This window comes from Bos indicus x Bos taurus, chromosome 4, assembly GCF_003369695.1.
Source record: "Bos indicus x Bos taurus breed Angus x Brahman F1 hybrid chromosome 4, Bos_hybrid_MaternalHap_v2.0, whole genome shotgun sequence".
Lineage (NCBI taxonomy): Eukaryota > Metazoa > Chordata > Mammalia > Artiodactyla > Bovidae > Bos > Bos indicus x Bos taurus.
The window spans coordinates 42,082,211-42,103,245 of record NC_040079.1 but is presented as its reverse complement, the minus strand read 5'-3'; the positions used below and the strand labels follow the sequence as shown (position 1 = coordinate 42,103,245).

The 21,035-nt window shown below is 42.2% G+C and overlaps 1 protein-coding gene across 10 annotated transcripts in view; it reads right to left on the bottom strand.

Moving 5' to 3' along the window:
- The window catches only part of HECW1 (HECT, C2 and WW domain containing E3 ubiquitin protein ligase 1), a 481,203-nt gene that overhangs the window by 120,012 nt on the left and 340,156 nt on the right, over window positions 1-21,035 (bottom strand). For all 10 annotated transcript variants that reach the window (XM_027539200.1, XM_027539204.1, XM_027539202.1 and 7 more), the window contains 4 exons: window positions 12,651-12,793; window positions 9,732-9,832; window positions 6,572-7,897; window positions 1,629-1,730 (listed from right to left, as the gene is read on the bottom strand). In XM_027539200.1, coding sequence (XP_027395001.1) covers window positions 1,629-1,730; window positions 6,572-7,897; window positions 9,732-9,832; window positions 12,651-12,793 — 1,672 coding nt within the window. The remainder of the gene's footprint in view (window positions 1-1,628; window positions 1,731-6,571; window positions 7,898-9,731; window positions 9,833-12,650; window positions 12,794-21,035) is intronic.

Here is a 21,035-nt window from a genome sequence, read left to right as displayed (position 1 = left end):
TTGAGGGCAGGGATTTTCACCTGTTTGCCTTACCTAAAATACTGCCTCACACAGGATAAGTGTTCAATAAATATTTATCCAATGAAAAACTATCAGGGATGAATTCATCCACGTACCACGTGAAATTATTTAAGAAAATTTAGCTGTTAGCTTCACTACCAACTTTTCTAATATTTTCCAGTGTTACATGGACAGAAAATTGAAACCTATCTGGAAGAAATTTATTTTCACTATCAAAAGCAGCTTATATAAAGCAATTCTTTAAAACAGAATATATTATACTCATTTATAATATCTGTATGTATAACTAGTTATTACTCTTGCATGGATTGAAGGTCAGTTCATGTGCACACTCACTGATAGGTTTTTTGATGTGGAGAAAATGTTCCTTTCTTGGAGAGAAAATGTTATAGGTATTTTTCTAAGTCAGAAGTATCTCTAGTGACATTTATGGAATATCCATAAGTCAATGTATAAAGAAAGAAATTAGGCATCAAAGGTAAAGGACATAATGCCTATCTTGGTTTCTTCCAACAAATATAGTGTTCCTTTAAATTGGTCCACATATTAAAAACACTGTTTTATCACTGATAAATTACAACTGAATAGGAGAAGACTGGTGTAGATGTTAAATATATCATATTGTCAAGAAAAGATGAATTAAAGAATAAGTCTTTCTTCTTTCAAAACTGTAATGGGTTAATGTAAGCACAGGCAAAAAAATGTAAAGAAACACTGATTCCTTGCATCCTGGAAAGATTCTGCAGTTGTAAAATTTATCAAATTTTAAAGGTTATCTTTGCTTGAAAAATGAGTTGAAACCAAAACAGGGATGTTCTAGAATTCATGAACATATGTGATGCTAAGTGAATATAATATCTGGGGTGTCAGTTCCTTCTTACAAACATAATAATGGAATATTATAAGGGCAAATTACATTGGGACAACATCTAGAGACTATCTAGTCCAAATCTAGCACTTAGCAGACAAAAACATTAAAATTTTACAAATAAGAAAACTGAGTCTCTGAGAGATTAAGTGATTTTTCCAAGTTCAAATAACCAGATAGATAATTATTAATTACTCATTACAGTTACCAGGAGAATGTGATTGAATTCTACCCCTAAAGATGATGTTTTGCATGGAAACCTCTAAGAACTGTAGAAAAAATTTGCGTCTGTCACATATGGGTACAATTTAGAGTAAGGAAAATGCAAGTTGAAATGTTTTATTATGTGGAGATGCTTGAACCATAAATGGTCCCATGGAGAATAACAGGATTACCCCATCTTGAACTGAAAACTTTTGAATATAAAATAGTAAAATTTGTGAAATAAGGGTCATGAACAGCTTGCAAGGACTAGTCAAGTCTTGTGATGAAATGCTCTCCATTTCAGAAGTTGAGGGCTACTGAAAATACTGGGTTATCTATTTGAGATCACATCCTGAAACCATCTGACAAAAAAACCAACCAAACAACTTTTATGGTAGGCGCCATAATGGTTTTTGATCACACTGTAAGGTACAGAGTGGGGGAAGAGTTTGGATGTTTATGTACAAAGTTCATACTGACCTGCTTAGATTTGATAGGAAGAATTAAGACACAGATTTTCAAAACTAAAGCTTACTTGGTGGAAGAGGCTCATCGATTGTTGGGTAGTGATGATGTTCAGGCCTCAAGGAAGGAAGCTGGCTTACTGGCTGGGAATTATGGAGTATAGGACATTCACCTACGGACAAGATAGTCAAGATATTCAGATTCATTCATTGCTGTGGCAACGTCATCAAAAAAGCATGTCTGTAAAACAAATTACTGCAAGAAAAAACCCCAAAGAGTGGGCAATCGATTTTTTGGTTCTTTGTCAGTTTGTGACATTCAGAACCATTCATGAATGAGTGATGAGAGGGAACTATTTTTTTTTTTTTAACTCAAATAGTCAAACATTTCATGGTTCTGATTTGTACCATACCAGACCAACAGGTAGGGTTGGGGACCTGAATTTTCTTGAGGGGAAGGTGGCATCAGAAAGGGACCTAGAAGAAAATGAGCAGAGCCTGAGGTTAGCCCAGGAAAAGAAACAGGCCTGTTGGAGGGAAGAACAGCATTTATAAGGTCCCATACATTTTTGGGACTGTGCAAAATGATAGCTCCTTTTTCCGATAGATTTCATCTGAGGGCTGCCAAGAGGCTGTCTTTCAGATTTTGTGTTTGGAATGAGACTCTTAGCTGCTGCCATTTCAAGATGGGGTTAAGGAACTGATGGGCCAAGAAGATAAATTCTTATTGCATGAAACCTAGGGGCTGGGCTGGGGAGCCAAGGACCTATGGGATTTTGTGATTGTTTCAAGTTATTCTGAGGAAGAAGCAGACAAACCAGGGTGTTCTGGAAAGAGAAAAGACAAGAGACGAAGGAAGTAGGTAAGAGGCAGGAAGACTGAGACAGGAGAACTTGAAACATGGAAGTGGGATAGAGGGAGGCAGAAAGACAGACATGGAAAAATTTTAGAAATAAACATATCCACAGAATGCATGGCCCAATTATGATAGACACAGCTAATATTACTGTCAGGCAGACCTATGATGAACTGAATAGTGTTTTAAAATGGAGTTCCTATTTCATGATGTCTTCAGGTCTTGGTAACACTGCATGTAGAGGGGCCTCCAGTACCAGCAGTTTGGGTCACATAATCAGAGTCAATTGCTCTTGATCTGTGAGGAGCTAGAAAAGTTGAGGCCATGAGCCAGCCCTCAGACTGGTAACCCCCATTGTACCCCAACCTGGATTTCTCACAATAGCCCCTATTGGCCAAAGGACAAAGGTCAGGCTTCTCCTTCTTTTGTCCTTCCACGGCTGATGCAAATCTCAAGTGTTCCATTATTCCGCGGTCCAAAAGAGAGGAACTGTGAAAACCAGTGTTTAAGATCTTTGTGGGAGCTCAAATTTCAAAAATATTTCTCAGAGTGTCCATACATGGAAAGGATGATTATTTCTTTCTGTTCTAGATCTATAGAACTGACTTAAAAACATAAGCAGAAGTTAATTAGGAAGGAAATTACGTGAATTTAGCCATTTAACTCCTTGAACTAACTGGAAAACAAAAACAGGAATGTATTCAGAAACAAAGGGTCCTTTTAAATGTTAAATATATAGCATCATTTCTTGTGCAATCTCTGGTGTGTGACTTACACCCCTGGGGTCCTCAGAGACTAAGGAAAGTCAAGGACGGTGCCCCTCCCTCATGCCAGCCTTGCAAACTGACTCCTGTTTCAAAGCTGGGCTCTGTGTTTAGTGGATATAACACTCATGTTCGTATTTATATGTGCTTAATGTCAGAAACTGAAAAAAAAAAAAAAAAAGAGAGAGAAAAACAATGGTACAGTTGTTATGTCACCAGCTGCTGTGTTTTAAATTTAGTTGTTAAAAAAAAAAAGAGAGACTTACCTTGTTGTAATTAATTCAACCAATCAGGTTAATTACTCCTCCAAGCTAGTGGAAACATAATAGTGTTGCTTGCCGGGTTAATGGAGCTGACCCCACCTTCCCGTGAACCCCAAGCAAATGCAATGATGTGACTGATGCATCTCAGCCAACGGAATGGAAGCAAGAGGAAGCAAGCCACTTCTGTTCTGCACGAGGCCGCAGCTCCGCACCATCCCCCTCACCTCAAATACAAAGCAAGGGTCAGACCTGCTAGAACTTCTGAGAAGGAAATGTATTCCAATTTAAAAGGGAGCCTTGCTGCTCATCTACCTGGAAGAACCCTCACTCAGAGGCTGAGCACTTCATAGGAATCATCTCAGTTAATCCTTCCAACCCCTTTAGGGTATGTTCCACTTTGCACCCAGTTTACATGTGAGGTTTGAAGCAGTTAGGTAACTTGGCTAAGGCGTCATGGCTGGGAAGTGGGGAGACTGAAGATAAACCCAGGGGAGCCTGATGCCAGGGTTGAGCTCATAATCACATTATTATTGTTGTTGTTGTTTAGTCGCTCAGTCGTGTCCGACTCTTTGTGACACCATCGACTGTAGCCTGCTGGGTTCCTCTGTCTGTGGGATTTTCCAAGCAAGAATACTGGAGTGGATTGCCATTTCCTTCTCCAGGGGATGTTCCCAACCCAGGGATTGAACCCACCTCTCCTGCTTGGCAGGCAGATTCTTTACCCCTGAGCCACCTGGGAAGCTGCCCATAATTGCATTATGTTACTTTTTTTTTTCTTTTCATTTGATCTGAAGGTTTTTAAAACCCATTTTATGTTGAAGTTAAAAAAAGAGGCACATGTGGAGGGAAAAGAAACACAAAGTAGATGAAGAAGACGTCTCCACAAACTGCTGCAGACGCACCTGCGTGGCTGTGGGTATAGTACACCATCCTCGGCTAACCTCAGGAAAGAATTTGCAATCTGCAAAGTCACAGTGAGGGGAGAAGAGGGCACATGTGCGTATAATCAGGCATACGTGTTTCTTCTGAGTGGGTGCTGATTGGTGGTGAGTGGGGACAGATCCACCACTTGGACTTCATTAACCCGGGGGACTCCCTACCACGGGAGAGAAGAACTGGCTGTAGAAGTCATGTGCCAGCATAGGTACAGCCTTCAGGAAATCAACAGTCCTTCCCAGGAATCCTCGTTTTGCTCCCAGTAATCACTATAGTGAAGCATATGTTCTTAACTTTTTTGGAGTTTACAATCTGCAAAAAATTTCAGGAATCTAGAAATTTCTTTAGAAACATAGACTTCCACTCTGGCCCTGAAAAACTTTTTCATCCTTTTGGTAAAGGGGATGGGTTCCCCACTGCTGGACTGTTAGACCTTCAAAGGCATGGGTAATATCTTTTTTTAAATATCAATGTATACTGAGTCAAGTTTCAATTACCCATGTGTGGACTGTCTCCTATCATTGGAGACATGGGTCCAAATATACCCATTGGCTACAACAGACTGACAGACTATAAATTCAGCCTTGTAGCTCTGTGGCTCTGGGTAAGATGGTTATTATACTTCTAAAGGTAAAAATGTTTTTTTCTTTCTTAAAAAACACCTTTGATGAGAAGAGTTGCTTTGGTTTTGTGTCTTGACCTACAAAGCTTAAAATGTGTAGTATCTGGACCTTTATGAAAAAAGTTTTTCCAACTTTGGTCTGAAACATCTCTGGTAGCTCCCAGTTGTGCCCTCATATAGGTATATCCCCAAATTGCCTTATGATATACTTATTTTTAATTCTATTGTAATTATTGAGTGCCATCCACACATAACATCTGACCTAGAACAAAGAGGAGACTCAAAACCTCCCTATTAAAGAAAGGGATTGTCCACCCCATTCTCATACTCACGGGCGCTTTTCCATATTGTGCGGTATGTCACTATGCTTTACTGTATGGCACTCTGGTTTTCTTCCTGTGTTTCTTTGTTACCAGTTTCCTGGGCTTCTCCTTACCCTATGTGCCACTTTCCCTCACCCCTTCTTTCTCCAAAATGTAGAATTGGGTACTTTTAAGTACTTAAGATTATTTCTTTTACACTCACGTATGTTCCTATAAAAATTTGCAGGTGCCAGGCATTTGCTTAGCAGACGTAAAGAAGATATGAATTCTGGCCCTTGATGAGCTTACAATCTAGAGACAATACCACTGCATGTTGTTTGGAGGCTAATTTAAACAAATTAGAACAGCAAAATAGCAGAATCTATATTTTTCGCTTTTAAAACAGCTGAAATATTTCATATTATCATGTGACTTTTAAGTTATTTCCCTTAATGTCACTGTCACTTGACTGGCAGGTGGTTCCCAATTCTGGATTAGGAAATGCAAGTTAACTTTATATATGCTTCCACAGGCATGACTAAGAAGACAGGTCTTTGGTTAGGACACAGAATACATTTTTAAACTAAAAAGGGCACCTGTTGGATTAGAATCTTACTTGAGACAAAGTGCTTTACACATTCATGGTATCCTTCCTTTGCATTAGCCAAAATAGCTCCCCAATCCCACAAAACAACACAAAACAAAACCAACAACAATAACAGAATCAAGTAGACAGAAATCATGACACATATGTAGGCTATACATATTCATATGTACACAGGTTAAATTCTAAAACAGGTAATATCAATGTTCTTCCACTTATATTAACATTTATTGCTAATCTTCGTAAGTTGTGGGGAGTCAGCAGATATTGACATATTACCCACTTAATGTTGATCATTTTCTGCTCATATCATTTGATACTAACTTTGATGCTCTTGCTGCTGTCAAGACTGGAGGGTAATATGTACCCTATAATCAGTGATTAGTTAAAACAGAGAGGCACACATACAAGTACACGCTCACATCCAACTAGTTGTCATTCCTGGGGTGTATCTGAGCGGTGGTGGGGTGTCAGCTACCCACAGTCTGGAATACTGACATACACATATACACATGCACACATATAAGTACAAGACAGGCACACGTGGCCACTGCAGCACCCTTATTTGGGACTGATCCTCTCCCTCTTGGTTTTAAACCATGTTGGTGAGACCTGCGTCCCCCTCGTGGTGGTCCTATTCTCACTCTGATGGGGTGTGAGGTCTAACCTTCTCTCCGACTGCTCGGCCCTGCCACGGGGGACTCCAGACCTTCCATGGTTCTGGCCATGCTCCCATCGGGGGCGGCCAGCTCGTCTTGCCATGGCCCTGCACCGTTGGCCGACTCCTGGTCCAGCTCTGGGCTCTGCACTGAGTCGGGCACTGACTCGAAGGCGCTGTTCTCCTCCTCCTCGTCGTCCTGCGAGGAGAAGACCGTGCTCTCGGAGATCTTGGCACTGTCCACAGAGGAGAAGCGGGTGTGGCTGGCAAACCTACTGCCGTTGTAGCAGGAGGGGCTGTAGCAGGAGGCGCTGTAGCAGGAGCTGCTGTAGCACGAGGAGCTGTAGCAGGAGGGGCTGCAGCAGGATGCGTCGCAGCAGCTGTGGTCTCCACCCTGCCGCGGGCTGGAGTCGCTCTCGCTCCCTGTGCTGGGGAGCGCGTCGCCATCCGGGGCTGAGCCGTTGGCCAAGCCCGAGTGGCCGAGGGGAGCCGTGCCTGGAGTGGCCCCCTCGGGGGCCTCTCCGTCCTCTTCCAGGGGAGGAGGCTCCGCGGCGACCGTGTCCATCTCACTGAGCGCGTCCTTCTCCGAGGCATCCTTGAGGGTGGCCTCCTCCTCGGCACCGTCGTCGTCGTCGTCCGCGCTGCCGCCCTGCGCCGAGGGCAGGCTGTGCAGCAGCGTGTGGATGCGGATGTAGTGGGTCCGCGGCGTCTCCGGCTCACCGCAAGCGGACGCGATCACCGTCTCCAGCTCGGACACAGGCAGGGAGCACGGCCTGGTTTTCCTCTTCACCGAGGCCCGCAGGTGCAGCCTGTCCTCCCCCTGCCCCAGGGCAGACACGTCCCCCTCTTCCTCCTCCATCTGCTCCTTCTCCTCCTCCTGTCCCCCAGCCCGACTCTCTGTGGCCCTTTCCTCAGCCACCGGCTCCCCGGGGCTGCTAGGGGCTTGACCGTCCTCCAGCAGCCCCGGGAGGGCCACCTCCCCTCCCAGGTCCAGCCGCTCGGCCAGTTCTTCTGCACTTAGGGCGGGCTCTGTGTCCTCTGGCCCAGGGGCCAGCAGCTCCCCAGCCCCCTCAGGCCCCACAGAGACTATGCCATCATCATCTCCTGCTTCCGTGGTACCTGCCGCTGCCTCAACCAGACTGGTAAGCTCCAGGCCCTCGATCTCTGGAGGGCCCACAGTGCTGCCCTGGCTCGGCTGCTCAGGCTTTGGGGTCCCTGAGGGCTCTGGTGCATCACACGGGGGCTCCCCACAGCTGCTTGCCACCAGGTTATTCATGGGGCTGTCCTGAATTTCCGCAGACTCAGGCTCGGTACTCAGGGAAATCTCCTCATCATCTGTGGACAAGAAGAAAATGTCACAGCAGTGTTAGTCTACTCCCGAGGATGTGTGAGCATCTTAGGGATTTCTGCCTTAGGATATTGCATGGAGGGGTTGATGAGCATTTCCCATGGACCAAAGCTCTGCTAAAACCCATTCTGTAAGAAATGGTTCTCCTTATGCAATCACGATGTATTTGACAATTCTGTTTCAAGGGACTTCAGTTTTTGGTCAAAATGCCCAAATCCTAGTACTACCCCTGTTCTGGGCACAAAGTAGGTGCTCAATAATGTCTGTTATTCGGAAGACCTCAGAGATGAGAGGTGGGGTTTACAGTTCCTTGTTGGCTTCAGGCAGGGCTAATTATACTAGTTTAGAGTGTTTTCTATGGCTGAGTCCCCCAGTGTGGCAGAATGGGGTTCTTAGGTGACCAGAGAGAAGGAAAGGGGGCAACCACAGTCATTCAGTGGCTCAGAGCGGAAGCCTCCCAACATCTGGAGAATAATGAAGTGGGAAAATAAACCAGGTCTGCATACCAAGCACCCATTCACGGAGCAGCAACCATGGTTCACCTCTGCCTTCCCCCAGTTGCTCTACTGGATCCCTGCCAGATGTGGATTCCCAATTCAAGCCCTTGTGCTATCCACTCATTGAAGAAAAGCAATCTCTCTGGTGCACTGTAAAGCTATTCTTACTGCTACACTAAAGGAAGAATCAATTTTATTTTCAGGATGAGGAAAGGCTGGATGTGAAAGGATGAAACAGTCAAGTGTTTCCTTACAATCTGCTTTGTAGACTGGGCACAGAAATGCGCAGTTTGTTTGACAAGGGGGCAGTGATAAACTCCAGACCCTGCTTCTCAAAAGCCTTATTAGCTTTACTGGAAACTCATAAATGTGTTGCCAATAAAGTGGCAACTCACAACTCTCGGCATGATCTCTACCTGTGAGGGGGCTGCCAGAGAAGAGTCGGAGTGGGATTATGAGGCATCTCGTCAATCTTATTTGGAAATACGTTTTGGCTTGAAAAACTGAACACAGGATGATTCAAAAGTTTTCTGTCCAATTTACAATATTCATTTTTCCTGTGAGACTGTAAAAATCCACTGAGTAATCACAGTTTGACAATGTGACATGTATCACGTTCATTCCTTCATTCATGTATGCAGTGATTCAACATCTATTGATTAAGTCCTGTGTGGGTATGGGTTGTGTTAGTTGTCAGTCATGTCCGACTCTTTGGGACCCCCTGGACTGTATAGCCCACCAGGCTCCTCTATCCATGGAATTCTCCAGGCAAGAATACTGGAGTGGGTAGCCATTCCCTTCTCCAAGGGATCTTCCTGACCCAGGGATTGAACCCGGGTCTCTCACATTGCAGGCAGATTCTTTACTCTCTGAGCCACCAGGGTATTGGGAGTAAAATGTTAAGTTAGACATGGCTCCGTACCCATGTTGACCTCTTTGTCAATCCCCACTCCACTGTCTAACCCTCTACCTTTAGGTCACTGGAACGAAGAGGAGCCTGTCAATCAAGGGACAACAGGGACTTCCCTGGCAGTTCAGTGGTTAGGGCTCCGTGCTTCCACTGCAGGGGCCCGGGTTCAATCCCTGGTCAGGGAACTGAGATCCCATGAGTCATGTGGCACCACCAAAAAATAAAGATAAAAAGGAGGGTAGCAACCTGGCTTGCAGAACAGATCACTGGCTTCTGGGCCTCAAATGGAGAAGACAGGTAGAGAACCACAAAACCTAGGACATGTCTGGAGAGAACCACGGTTATTATATTTTGGAGAAAGGAACCATCTATGACACTAGGCTAGGACAACACATGAAATACATGCCGAAATACCTGGGTGGATGGAGGAAGTGATCTCAAATCGGAATTGCAGCTGTCCACTCACGTGATCTGTTGGAAGCCTACGGCCAAGGGTGTAGCTGACCACCCTGTCCCTAGAAGGAAATAAGCACCATCACAGATCTGGTAAATACCTGTTCTCCTAAAGACCACACACTATGCCAGCAGGTGAGGCACCCAAGCCCAGGGAGGCCCTGATATTAGGAGGTGATGTCTGCTCAGGACGATACAAGATGGTCCTAAGGAAAAGATGGGAAAGTACACTTGCTCAACAGCAATGAAAACTTCAATAAAATCCTTATTGAATAATCTAAGACAGGGATCAGTAAATTACAGTCCGTGGGCCAAATCTGGCCCATCACTTGCTTTCATAATGCTATGGGCTTTTTACATTTCTAAATGGTTAGAAAAAGTGCAGTAGAAGAGTAGCATTTTGTGACATGTAACAATGATACGAAATTCTAATTTGTTTCCGCAAATAAAAGTTTTATTGGAATGCAGTCATGCTTGTCAGTTTACTTCTTGTCTGGGCCGCTTTCATGCTACAGTTGCCGAGCTGAGTAGTTGGGACAGAAGCCATATGGCCTACACAGCCTGAAATATTTACTATCTGGCCCCTTACAGAGAGTTTGCCAACTTGTGTTTTAGAGAAAAGAAGAAGAAGAAAAAAAAAGACATGGATATCCTTTGCTTGCTTTTCCTGTGCAGGCTGACATTTTCCAAATAAGCCCTTAATTATGGACAGGGCCAGCAGCAGATGCTTGTCTTGTAATAATCTAGCTAGCTAGCTACTTACCGCTATCTATCTATCTATGGAAGGATGTAATCCTGATGCCCAGAGACCCTGTGGAGTGCTCAGAAAGAGACCTGCTGCAGAGCAGAGCAAAGCAAGACTTGTGGGCTTGGGTCCACTGGCTTGTGACTTCCAATTACACCAACTCCAGGGTCCCACAGAGAGACTCTGAAACTCCACCTTGGACCCTGGCACCACTCCCTTTGCTCACCCAAGGCAATTTTTAATTACTAGGAAGACAATTATCCAGAGAGAAATCAATCTGATAGTTTGCTATTATAGTTTCATCAACAATGCCGATTCAGCAGAATACAAGGTACCCTCCCTTGGCCTAAATAGGAAGAGCGACTACTCTGGGATATTCAGAAATGAACAAATCCATTCTACCCAGTAATAACAAAGATATATTCCAAAACCAGTTGGTACTTAGATAATTATGTATTCATCCCATTTATTCATTTGCGACATTCAAATAAAAAGGTAAATCACTGGCTAATAGTGTTTCAATGTTTTTCCTAGAAAACACCAGCACCGTGAAACAACATATATCCCAGGGGTTCACTGACTTAGCATTTCTCTTTGGTAAGCCCTGGTTTCATATTTGGATTTTCTAGGAAGTCCATTAAATAAAGCATTACATGCAGGAAAATTAGAATGAGCTAAAATATTGACAAGGGCTTTGGTCAATATTATGAAGTAGGTCTACTATGACCATAAGAAAGAGATCCTGAACCCCAAACCTAGTTGGAATCAGAGGAGGCCTAAAGACAATATCAGATAGTGAGACTACTTTATCAACAAATATTTTGTGAGCCCCTGCAATGTAAAAAAAGTGCTGCAGGTGATACATAGCATGTAATGCATACCCCTGCCTTTAAATAGCTTATACCAGTTGGGGCATGAGACTGGCAAAGAGTTCTTTAACTACGTAAAGAGTTCCAGGCAGCGGCGATATTTCCAATAGGAAGCTGAGGCGGGTGAGAGTAGAGGACTTGAGGAGAGAGACAGTAAAAGGCAGATGGCTGAGGGCTGGGATGTTACAGGCAAAGGAATCAAGGGCACCTTCCGAGCAGCCTTTATTTTAAAAGGCATACAGTTTGCTATTTTAAAAATGAACAGTTTGGAATCATTTAGTCCCTATGTGCCATGGAGAGCTTTATGTTCTTTATGTATACTCTTGTTTTAGTGGAAAATGCAAACATCTTGTTTGACATACAACTGTAGCCTCGTAAATGTCAGCTCTCTGCTCTAAGGCTCTGATTACATGTCCTTGTATCATTCTAAGTGTTGCACTGAGGCATATCCATGACCAGAGAACCACATACAGCTTTACATGTTTTCAAATATAGTTGCTGTTACCTATAGAAATGCATATTATGTACAAGGATTTTTATCTGGTCAGAGGTTAATGAGAACCCTGAATATTATTTATTTACTTACTTTATTTTTTGACCGCATTGCATGGCATGCAGGATATTAGTTCCCTGATCAGGGATTAAAACTGGGCCCCCTTGCATTGGGAGTGTGGAATGTAAACCACTGGATCACCAGGAAAGTCCCAAGAACATTGAATGGACATGAATATAGAAGATACAAAATGCAGGTCATATACAACTGTGTGAGCAGCATAATTGTGGTTAATCCATAAGGATTCATGCTTTTAAAATTTTACACATCTTATCTAGCATTTTCTATAAATACTAGCGTTTTTTTAAGGCACTCTAGTCTAGTAACCCAGTATTTCATCTTTTTATGGAAATGTCACAAATGATTAAATCCTACACACAAAACAGGCATGTGAATGAAATGATATCCTTTGTGGTAAAACAAATTTTAATTTCTATCTGTACAGAAAAAAATGCTGCAGTAAGGCCTTCTTTCACTAGCATCTTAGAAATTTTTACTGTTCTGCATAAGTAATCAGAGGTAAACAAACTAGGGGAAAAAGAAGGGCCTGTTTAATAAAATCTCATAGCTTGGACAATGTAGTAATGGGAGAAGCCAGGGAAATACAGCACCAGTATTTCAGTTTGAGTCTCTATGAGGCTGTATTGTTGCCTTTCTTGGGCCTGGCCTGCTGGCTGATGCCTAGTGATTCAGAGCTCTTGGTCAAGGTTTACCCTATGGCATGTCTTTCCAGGAGTCTTTGAACGGGCATTGACAGCTTTCCCAAAAAGCGCTTGATGATGGGGCGGCTCTTGGCAAACTTGTCCTTCACCTCAATTTCCAGCACATCAGTGGGCAAGGACACAAAGCTGAATTGCTGCAATGAAAAAACACATGACATCAATTACCTGTGAGGTGTGAGGGGTGGCCAATCCCCAGTCCATCTGCTTTGAATGATGTCATTGTCAAACACCCCCACAGCAAACTTTCCCTCTCTCTCTACTTGCCAACCTAAGTGTATCCACCTATCTCAAGGTTTTAGAAATGTTGTAAACTCTGTTTATCCCAGAAGTGAATAATGGCCACAATGAGATACCTCCTCAGTGCTTAAGAATAAGGTTCTTTTCTTTTCTTTTTGGCCATTTGTATTGCAGGATATTAGTTCTCTGATCAAGGATCAAACCTGTGCCCAGGGCCATAGAATCTCTGAGTCTTAATCACTGGACCGCAATGGAATTCCCTAAAAATAAGGTTATTCTCTGACATTCAAATAATAAAATCAACCATAAAGGGAAAGAATGCTACCCAGGCCTCACCATACTTGACTGAAGTTATCAACATAGCTTCAGAAAGAACAAGCAAAACTCACCTACAATTAGGGAAATGTACTTGGAATCAACACCATAACATTTTTTTTTCCATGATGATAATGGCAGAGATTTTTTAAAGTTTGATCATACACTGCCTTCTGGTCAGTGGGAAGAGATAAGAACTCTTACTCTGTATTGATGGAAATGCACATTGTTTCAACCCTTGGTAAGGAAATTGGTAATATTTCAGTTCTGTTCAGTTGCTCAGTCATGTCTGATTCTTTACGACACCATGGACTTCAGCACACCAGGCTTCCCTGTCCATCACCAACTCCTGAAACTTGCTTGAACTCATGTCCATCAAACTGCTGATGCCAGCCAACCATTTCATCCTCTGTCGTCCCCTTCTCCTCCTGCCTTCAATCTTTCCCAGCATCAGGCTCTTTTCCAATAAGTTAGTTCTTCACATCAGGTGGCCAAAGTGTTGGAGTTTCAGCTTCAACATCAGTCCTTCCAATGAATATTCAAGACTGATTTCATTTATGATGGACAAGTTGGATCTCCTTGCAGTCCAAGGGACTCTCAAGAGTCTTCTCCAACACCACAGTTCAAGTTATCAATTCTTCGGTGCTCAGCTTTCTTTATGGTCCAACTTTCACATCCATACATGACTACTGGAAAAACCATAGATTTGACTAGATGGACCTTTATTGGCAAAGTAATGTCTCTGCTTTTTTAATACATTGTTTAGGTTGGTCATAGCTTTTCTTCCAAGGAGCAAGCGTCTTTTAATTTCAAGGCTGCAGTCACCATCTGCAGTGATTTTGGAGCCCCCCAAAATAAAGTCTGCCACTGTTCCCATTGTTTCCCCATGTATTTGCCATGAAGTGATTGAACTGGATGCCATGATCTTAGTTTTTTGAATGTTGAATTTTAAGTCAACTTTTTCACTTTCCTCTTTCACTTTCATCAAGAGGCTCTTTAGTTCTTCTTCGCTTTCTGCCATATGTCATCTGCATATCTGAGGTTATTGATATTTCTCCCGGCAATCTTGATTCCAGCTTGTGCTTCATCCAGCCCAGCATTTTGTATGATGTACTCTGCATATATGTTAAATAAGCAGGGTGACAGTATACAACCTTGACGTACTCCTTTTCCTATTTGAAACCAGTTTGTTGTTCCATGATCAGTTCTTACTGTTGCTTCTTGACCTACATACAGATTTCTCAGGAGGCAGGTCAGGTGGTCTGGTATTCCCATCTCTTTAAGAACTTTCCACAGTCTGTTGTGATCCACACAGTCAAAGGCTTTGGCATAGTCAGTAAAGCAGAAGTAGATATTTTTCTAGAACTCTCTTGCTTTTTCAATGATCCAGTGGATGTTGGCAATTTGATCTCTGGTTCTTCTGCCTTTACTAAAACCAGCTTGAACATCTGGAAGTTCACGGTTCATGTACTGTTGAAGCCTGGCTTGGAGAAGTTTGAGCATTACTTTACTAGCATGTGAGATGAGTGCAATTGTGCAGTAGCTTGACCATTCTTGGGCATTGCCTTTCTTTGAGACTGAATGAAAACTGACCTTTTCCAGTCCATGGCCACTGCTGAGTTTTCCAAATTTGCTGGCATATTGAGTGTAGCACTTTCACAGCATCATCTTTTAGGATTTGAAATAGTTCTGCTGGAATTCCATCACCTCCACTAGCTTTGTTTGTAGTGATGCTTCCTAAGGCCCACTTGACTTTGCATTCCAGGATGTCTGGCTTTAGATAAGTGATCACACCATTGTGATTATCTGGGTCATGAAGATCTTTTTTGTATAGTTCCTCTGTGTATTCTTGCCATCTCTTCTTAATATCTGCTTCTGTTAGGTCCATACCATCTCTGTCCTTTATTGTGCCCATCTTTGCATGAAATATTCCCTTGGTATCTCTATTTTCTTGAAGAGAGCTCTAGTCTTTCCCATTCTATTGTTTCCCTTTATTTCTTAGCATTGATCACTGAGGAAGGCTTTTTTATCTCTCTGTGTGATTTTTCTGAACTCTGCATTCAAATGGCTTTATCTTTCCTTTTCTCCTTTGTCTTTTGCTTCTCTTCTTTTCTCAGTTATTTGTAAGGCCTCCTCAGAAAACCATCTTGCTTTTTTGCATTTCTTTTTCTTGGGGATGTTCTTGATCACTGCCTCCTGTATAATGTCATTAACCTCCATCCATAGTCCTTCAGGCACTCTGTCTATCAGATCTAATCCCTTGAATCTATTTGTCACTTTCACTGTATAATTGTAAGGGATTTGATTTTAGGTAATACATGAATGGTCTAGTGGTTTTCCCTACTTTCTTCAATTTAAGTCTGACTTTTGCAATAAGGAGTTCACGATCTGAGCCACAGATGGGCTCCTGGTCTTAATTTTGCTGACTGTATAGAGCTTCTCCATCTTTGGTTGCAAAGAATATAATCAATCTGATTTTGGAATTGACCATCTGGTGATGTCCATGTTTAGAGTCTTCTCTTGTGTTGTTGGAAGAGGGTGTTTGCTATGACCAGTGCATTTTCTTGACAAAACTCCATTAGCCTTTGCCCTGCTTCATTTTGTTCTCCAAGGCCAAATTTGCCTGTTATTCCAGGTGTCTCTTGACTCCCTACTTTTGCATTCCAGTCCCCTATGATGAAAAGGACATCTTTTTTGGGTGTTAGTTCTAGAAGGTCTTGAAGGTCTTCATAGAACTGTTCAGCTTCTTCAGCACTACTGGTTGGGACAGAGACTTGGATTACTGTGATTTTGAATGGTTTGCCTTGGAAATGAACAGAGATCATTCTGTCATTTTTGAGATTGCACCCAAGTACTGAATTTTGGATTCTTTTGTTGACTATGAGGGCTACTCCATTTCTTTTAAAGGATTCTTTCCCATAGTAGTAGATATAATGGTCATCTTGAGTTAAATTTGCCCATTCCAGTCCATTTTAGTTCATGATTCCTAAAATGTCAATGTTCACTCTTGCCATCTCTTGTTTGACCACTTCCAATTTACCTTGATTCATGGACCTAACATTCCAGGTTCCTATGCAATATTGTTCTTTACCGCATTGGACTTTACTTTCATCACCAGTCACATCCACAACTGGGCATTGTTTTCGCTTTGGCTCTGTCTATTCAGTCACATCCACAACTGGGCGTTGTTTTCGCTTTGGCTCTGTCTATTCAGTCACATCCACAACTGGGCGTTGTTTTCGCTTTGGCTCTGTCTATTCATTCTTTCTGGTGTTATTTCTCCACTCTTCTCCTGTAGCATATTGGGCACCTACTGACATGGGCCAGGAGTTCATCTTTCAGTGTCATATCTTTTTGCCTTTTAATACTGTTCATGGGGTTCTCAAGGCAAGAATATGGAAGTAGTCTGCCATTGTCTTCTCCTGTGGACCACATTTTGTCAGAACTCTCCACCATGACCCGTCTGTCTTGGGTGGCCTTATGTGGCATATTTCATAGTTTCATTGAGTTAGACAAGGCTGTGGTCCATGTTATCAGTTTGACTAGTCTTTTTGTGATTGTGGTTTTCATTCTGTCTGCCCTCTGATGGATAAGGATAAGAGGCTTCTGGAAGCTTCCTGGATGGAGAAACTGACTATGGGGGAACTTGGGTCTTGTTCTGATGGATGGGAAAATGCTCAGTAAATCTTTAGTCCAATTTTCTGTCCTTGGGCAGGGCTGTGTTCCCTCCCTGTTGTTTGACCTGAGACCAAACTATGGTGGAGGTAATGAAGATAATGGCAACCTCCTTCAGAAGGTCCCCTTCATGCACTGCTGCACTCAGTGCCCCTGACCCTGTAGCAAGCCACTGCCAACCCACACCTCTGCTAGAGACTCCTGGACACTCACAGGTAAGTCTGGGTCAGTCTCTTGTGGGATCACTGCTCCTTTCTCCTGGGTCTTGGTGCGCACAAGATTTTGTTTGTGCCCTCCAAGAGTCTGTTTCCCCAGTCCTGTGGAAGTTATGTAATCAAATCCCACTGGCCTCCGAAGTCAAAGTCCCTGGGGTTTCTCAGTCCCTTTGCTAGATCCCCAGGTTGGGAAACCTGTTGTGGTTCCTAGAACTTTCTTAACAGTGCACAAATTTATTTAGTATAATTGTTCTGAGTTTGTGATAATATTTATTGGCATTTAAATTACAAATTCCCTTTAACCCAGAATTATACTTCTAGGACTTTTCCTTCTGGATTAACTCGCATGAGTGTTCAAAATTATGTTTTGTATAAGTATGTTAAATGAGCATTATTAACCACCATAAAAGGCTGGAAAAATGTAAAAAATATCTAGCAATAGGAAGCCAGCTAAATGAAGGATGGTAAATCTTTGAAATGCAGAACTCTGCTGGCATTAAAAAGAAATAGGTAAATAAATATTCTCTGAAATGAAATGACATGTGACATATTAAGTGAAAAAAGGCAAGATGTGAAGAAAAATGTGAAGAGTGGGAACCCATTTGTACTTTGAATTGCAGAGAAAATGCCTTGAGGGTATGTGAGCTCCTGGGGGTGGCAGAGGGGGAGAAAGCAGATCTTTTTCATTTTATTCTACACTATTCATTTTTTATTCAGCATACTGTAGGACTTTTAAAATAAGAGCAGCAACAATTGAAGGAAGACTGTGAATGTCAGAAGATGGATGTCTTGGCCAGAAAGTGTAGAAAAGGAGAAAAAGGTAAATGCTTTCTTAACCCAGTTCAGACTATCTGGGGTGGGGGAGGTCTTGATGACACATTACAGTATCCTTAATCAAGCGTTGTGAAACAGCTGAAATATATTTATTTTCTTCCATTCTGATTAATTCCTAACAGTAATCTTTTTTACTTTAGTTGATTTTTAATTTTAGAGGTTAAATATTAGTATATCAGGTATGCCAATGTTAATATCAGTCAGGATGGGCTGAGGCACAGTGAAGTAATGACCAAATTCCAAGTCTCAGTGACTTACAGCAGCAAAGCTTTGTTCCTTGCTCACACTGGCTCTGTGGCTGGCAAAGGAAACTGCTCATTAGTCACTCAGAGAGCCAGGCTGATGGAGTGGACATGCTCTCAAACATTGCCAGCCACAGTGACAGAAGGAAAGAGAACTCTGGAGGGTCTTTCTCTTGTAAATAAGTGCTCACTTTCAAACCCAAGTCTTCGTCACAGCTAGACACACACCCCAGCCACCCACAGAGAACAGGAGGTATGATGTTACCACATGTCTGGGTGATACAGAACAAAAATATTTGGCAAACAGCAATGATGACTTCTATGCCCACCATGTGGTGCTTCTAATTTCCATTACAAATTAGTTTTAGTTAACATCTATATAATTCATATGATATCACTCATATGTGGACGCTAATTTTTTTTTTAAGTGATACAAATGAACTTATGTTCAAAATAAGTCTGTTCTGAAACAGACTTACAAATATCAAAAACAAACTTATGGTTACCAAATAGGAAATGTATGGTGGAGGGAGGGAGGTATCAGGAGCTTGGAATGAACATACAGACACTACTATATATAAGACAGATAACCAGGGAATTCCCTGGTTGTCCAGTGGAAAGGACTTGGTACTTTCATTTCTATGGGCCCCAGGTTCAATCCCTGGTCACGGAACTAAGATCCCACATGCAGTGTGGCCAAAAAAAAAAAAAAAGATAACCAACAAGGACCTGTGGGAATTCTATTCAATATGAGAAAAGAATATAAAAAAGAATGAATATATTTATATATGTAACTGAATCACTTTGCTGTACACCTGAAACTAATACAACATTGTAAATCAACTATACTCCAATAAAATTTTAACAAATTAACTAAAAAAAGTACCAAAAACATCTATGTAATTCCCAAGAATCAGTCATTTATGGCACTGATAAAACTGGACTTACAGACACGCTAAGCTTGAGGATGAAACTCAGGAATTGGATTCTCCTCCAAGCAGGCCTGACTGCATGAGCACCCAGGCCCCCTAACTATCTCATGTCCCCAAACCTCCATATCTTTTGCCCAGTAATTCTATTCTGAAGTGTACTGTAATGGATCTCCTAATGCTCAATCATAGACTCAAGTGCATTGCAGTAGATGTAGATGATAGAATAGTTTATAATTTTCTAAATCACAATAATATATGATTATACTAAATATGCAATTACAATTATAACACATTAAATGAAAAGATAGAAAATGTTTGTTTTCCAATGCTACGTGACAAAAGCAGGAAACATATAACTCATGATCACAGTAATGTGAGTGAAATGAATAGAAAAAAGACTGGAAAGAATCACAACAAATTTTAATAGCAGTTGCTTTATCGAGTAAGATTTTGCCCCCCCGCCCCCACCATTTTTCCTCTGATGAGCATGAATTATTTTTATAATGAAAAGCATAATCACTTTTTAAAAAACAAGAGTATTTCTGGCTCTAGTAGCCTACATGGGATATGGAAGTCAGCTTACCTAGACATACTCTGAAACTTGGCAGCAAATCCTGAGTTCTTTCCTCCCTTCACAAAGTCTTCCTTCTCAGCCTCTCTTCCCATATCCACCCCTTCATCAATGGTGTCAGACCTTCCCCACCATGCCCTTACTTCCATGCCATGGTTTACTGGGGTCTATATAAACCCTCAGCTAGGCTGCTGCTACTGCTACTGCTAAGTCGCTTCAGTCGTGTCCAACTCTGTGCAACCCCATAGACGGCAGTCCACCAGGCTCTGCCATCCCTGGGATTCTCCAGGCAAGAACATTGGAGTGGGTTGCCATTTCCTTCTCCAGTGCATGAAAGTGAAAAGTGAAAGTGAAGTTGCTCAGTCGTGTCCGACTCTTCACAACTCCACGGACTGCAGCCTAGGTCTCTATTTTAAATTGTTACTGGAGTATAGTTCAATGCAATGTTGTGTTAGTTTCAGGTGTCCAGCAAAAGTCAATCAGTTATACATATATCTATTCTTTTTCAGATTCTTTCTCCATATGGGTTATTACAGAACATTATACAGGTCACTATATATTTTTAGTGTATTAACTGTTTAAAAAATTTTAAATATAACTGTTTAGAATGTCTGTAAATAAATGGCTGCAGAGTTTTTAGTGAATCCTGCTTCTGACCTACACTATCGCAGCAATACTGCCTTCCCCTTCCCCCATAAATGGTAATTCTTGATTGTTCCCTTTAACCACTGAAGATCCTCTGGAGAAGCGGATGGCAATCCACTCCAGTATTCTTGCCTGGAGAATTCCATGGACAGAGAAGCCTGGGGGGCTACAGTTCGTGGGGTTGCAAAGGGTTGAACACGACTGAGTGACTAACACACACACACACACACAGGTCAGGTTCTTTTAAGAACCAGTGAGCACCTCTAAAAATGTAAAAACCTGTCTATTCCTGAGCAAACTACTTGTGCCCATGAGCCTGAGGCCAGGGTGATGAATTCTGTCTGGCTGCTGACCTGGCTCCTCCTTTGAGCCCTTGAAGAACTTGTGGACTGAGGTGGACTTGGCTTTTTTTCTAGATCTGCACATCTCAGTTCTTGACTTTTTTATGCATGACCTCACTGAACCTTAGCTTCTTCCACTGTAGACTGGGATAAGAAGGTCCATGTCCTGTTAGACAAAACTGCATTCTTCCCTCTCTATAACCAGACTCTACATGCCCTGTCCTCTAGCATCTCCTTCTCCTTCTGATTCTCTAATTTTTGGACTTCTTTCAAATTTATTACCTTATTACATAAATGATCAGGCCAGAAGGCAGACAGATCAGGTGAGACAATTGAGAAATGAGGAGGAATCCTGGCAGGCAAGGAGGA